General features: G+C 33.0%; 1 protein-coding gene across 5 annotated transcripts in view; it reads right to left on the minus strand.

Annotated features, from left to right (window-relative positions):
* The window catches only part of LOC117116286 (transcriptional activator GLI3-like), a 20,098-nt gene that overhangs the window by 12,451 nt on the left and 4,015 nt on the right, over nt 1–3,632 (minus strand). For 3 of the 5 annotated variants that reach the window (XM_033260297.1, XM_033260296.1, XM_033260294.1), the window contains exon 2: nt 1,118–1,269. In XM_033260297.1, the coding sequence (XP_033116188.1) occupies nt 1,118–1,250 (133 nt within the window). In that variant the 5' untranslated portion in view covers nt 1,251–1,269. Of the gene's footprint in view, nt 1–1,117; nt 1,270–1,386; nt 1,831–2,735; nt 3,240–3,632 lie in introns of those variants that run through there. The other 2 variants (XM_033260293.1, XM_033260295.1) reach the window with 2 other exon arrangements.

Raw genomic sequence — 3,632 nt, forward strand, 5'->3', positions numbered from 1 at the left:
CATCTCTACTCACATCAATATAAATTATACATAAAATAATATATGGCAGTTGAGAAACTGAATTGCAAAATTAGGTTGTTAAAATGTTCAACAATTTCTTTTTAGGCTACTGTAAATTTCTTTTTATACTATTATAACTTCATTGATTTACATAGGCCTTAGGTTTCATTATGGATCACTTGACATGCATATTTGATTTTTCATTGATTTCATTCATGTTGTATTAACCATTGTACAAAATATTCTACCCCTCCCCCTCAGCGTTCTGTTTGTACACTTTAATATTAAAATGTTGATAATTGTGAACGACCCTAAGTCCACTTTGTCTAACTCAAATAATTTCTAAGTAGATCTTATTTTGCATGCCAAATTTTTGTGTTTTCCATAAACTAACCATCTGTAAGTCAAATTTTATCTAACCCTAAGTCAAAATTTTTCAATGCCCTTTTGGATTCGACTTAAGCAGGTTAAACTGTACTATTAAGCCTGTTTTAACAATTTAGATAATCTATTTTTTCTAAATATAAAATTTGTAAATACTTGTATTAATATCTTAATCATTTCTCTGTACTCTCTGTATTACTGTTTTCCAACTGTTTCTTTATTGTCGTTTCTTCTTGTTCTCTTTTTGAATTGTTTTTGATTGTCTTTCTTTTTTTTTTTCTCTTTTGAAATTTTATATCACAAATTCCAAGCAATTCTGTTTTTACTGTGATTTGTAGATTATAATATTGGAAATAAATAAATAAAAGATGAATATATTGTCTGAAGTATTTTTGACTCTTATCTAATGCCAAAAGAAAGTGTAAATACCAGTTGGCGCCCTCTGGTGAAATTGCTTTACGGATATTAGGGAGCTTTTGATAGCATAACGACAGTAGGACGTAGAACGTAATGATTTCACATAAAGTCATCAGCGCATGCGGGAACGTTGAGTTCTCACGGTCGCGTGGGTTCTAGGACGCAATTTTGCCAAACCTATGTTGTGCAGATAGTGTAGGACGGTCACGCATTAGTGAACAGCGTTGTTGCGCAAATCGAAAGCTTCCTATATTTTTATAGTGTTGACACAAGATATAAAACGACAGTGTGGAAGTAAGTAATAGCCTTAATGTACCTGGTTGGTGTGAGGTCGTGGAAATATTCCTCTCATTTGCAAATTGTTCATATCTTCCCAGTTCCTGAGATTCTCCTACATCCGCCTTTGTATCCGGTGAGCAAAGTATGACCTCTGATCTTTCAGGTTCCATCTATTTACCTGAGTTACGACTACGATAAAATAGGAGAATTTTTTTTAATATTTTAAAATATTAAAATAATCTTTCCATAGCATTTACAAATTTTACATAATCAAAAAACAAAAAATATTTTTCCTTACTCACTCACCTTACAAACATATCAGTTTTAGGCCATTCAAAACAAATTATCTAGTTCTCGTCGGACTTGTAAGTTAGGTGATAGAATTTGGTAATAAATAAATCGTGGATCACTAAAAACTTTGACATGTGGATGTGAAACGTGATCATGTTAAAATAAGCTCATCACAATCAACTTTTTATGGACAAATTGCTTGGTTTTGTTGGAAGCAGATTCAAATGTCAAATGTAACAAGAGCGACCGCTCACCGATCCAATATGGTACACGCTATCATATTGGGTTTTTTTGGGAGAGCTAATAAGATAGAAATATTTAAATAATTAGAATACATACAAAAAAAATATATTTTGAATGTTCATTTGTACAAAATTAAAATATCTTAAAATTGAAAATAAAAGAAAAATTTTTCAAAAAAAAAAAATGAATACCAAGACGCGATTCAAATTCATGATCTTAAGTTCTTTGGAACACATTCTTAACCAACCGTGCCATCCATGTGAAATGCCATATTAATGGTAATGGCAGTAATGTACAGTCCATGCTGAAACCCCTGTTTTGTTTTGTAGGTGTAGGGGGAACCCCGGGGTCGAATTAAAAAAAAGGCGATGAACATTTGTTATTGGAAATCACCTTAAAACTGCCGATGCTGAACGCTTTCAAAGTTTTGGTAACAAGAACAAAAAAAAATGAGAAGAATATTCCAATATCATTCAAACTTATGTTACAATGTCACAATTAAAGAAAATACAATATCATTAAAATTGAAGAAAAAATATTATTATAAACAACGAATAAAATTTTAAAAAAATAATAAGCACCAAATTAAATAAGGAATTGAATTTTCAATTTTTATAGGTTGATTATTATTTAGGCTTAGCTCATGAAGATGCTTTTCTTTTGATCCTGTTGTTCTGTTTTTTTTCCCGATTTTTTTTAAGAGCACTTCATAAAAAAGTTCGTCTCAGCTCAGTTACTTCTTCAAAATCAGTAACAATATAACCACCAGAGCCTGAGGCAAGGCCTAAATTAGTCCTACTGTCTAGCCAGCTTGTCCTGCTTCTCTAGCCCTTCACCAGACCTGGACTTAGCCTAGCCTGGTGAGGATTCAGAAAGGACCGGGCCCTTCCTCCATCCTAGAGAGAGGGACTAGCTTGTAATGCCAGGCAGGGGGAATGGCCTAGCCTAACCTAAACCTGCCTAAACTAGGCATAGGATAGGAGGCCGCGAAACGTACAGCAGCCCTACCTATCTAGCCTAGGCCCTAGTCCTAGCTTAGTTATATAGTCCATTAAGCCTGACCTCTAAAACTTGTAGTATGGGTATTGACTACTACAAACGATAACTTATTTACTTAATACCTGATCAAATTTCTAAAATAATTAATTCCTTTCTGCATGCTGTAAACGAATTCAGTTTGTTTATGTTTCCGTTTTTTCATTACAATATTATAGATGGCGCCATTGCATTTTTTGAACGTACAGCTTTGTATACACATTTGAACATTAAAATAATAATAATTGCACCATTTTGATGTTTCAACAATTATTAGAAATTATTAGCTTTCAACTGAATTTTAGACTAAACAAAGTTGTCCTCGCCAATTAACAGACGGGTTAAAACTGCATTATTTGTGTTCCCTGTGCTTTGCAGCAACTTTATTTATGATTTACTTGATTCACCTGCTGCTACCTCTTTTAAAATTGGATATGTATTAATTGGAAGGAATCTGATGGTCTTTGATCCGTAATGGTATGGGATTTATGTCTCTGCATTTTTTTTAAAGAATTAATGTTCGTAGTAGTAAAACGTCTATAATAGAAGCTTTTCCGCCTGTAACCTGAAGCTGTATATACTTTCTGTTCTAAATAGGCCTACGTACAATACGTTTTTTAATGCTTCATGAAAAGAATTATGCAGTGCTCCCTCCAATTCGATACCCCCTCTTCGAGACCACTTTTCCAAACACCCAAATAACAATCTTCAACGTTCTAACCAGCGTGACCACTCACAATTTTTTATATACCCAATGACTGGGTCGAAATTACCCAAGATTCAGCAAATATTGCCCAAAATTACCCAAGCTTCCTGAAAATGCATTAAATTTGTAAAAAAATGTGTTTTTCGCATGTATAGTTTCCCTTTATTTCAATTTATAAACCATTTTTTATTGTAATTGTTTGTGTTAATTATTAAAATTAATATTCATGAGGTGATAATACAGATAGAAAAATACGCCCTCAGTCGGCCAGTGTTGT

This window comes from Anneissia japonica, unplaced genomic scaffold (genome assembly GCF_011630105.1).
Source record: "Anneissia japonica isolate Jap-2015-1 unplaced genomic scaffold, ASM1163010v1 scaffold287602_len1038180_cov171, whole genome shotgun sequence".
Classification (NCBI taxonomy): domain Eukaryota; kingdom Metazoa; phylum Echinodermata; class Crinoidea; order Comatulida; family Comatulidae; genus Anneissia; species Anneissia japonica.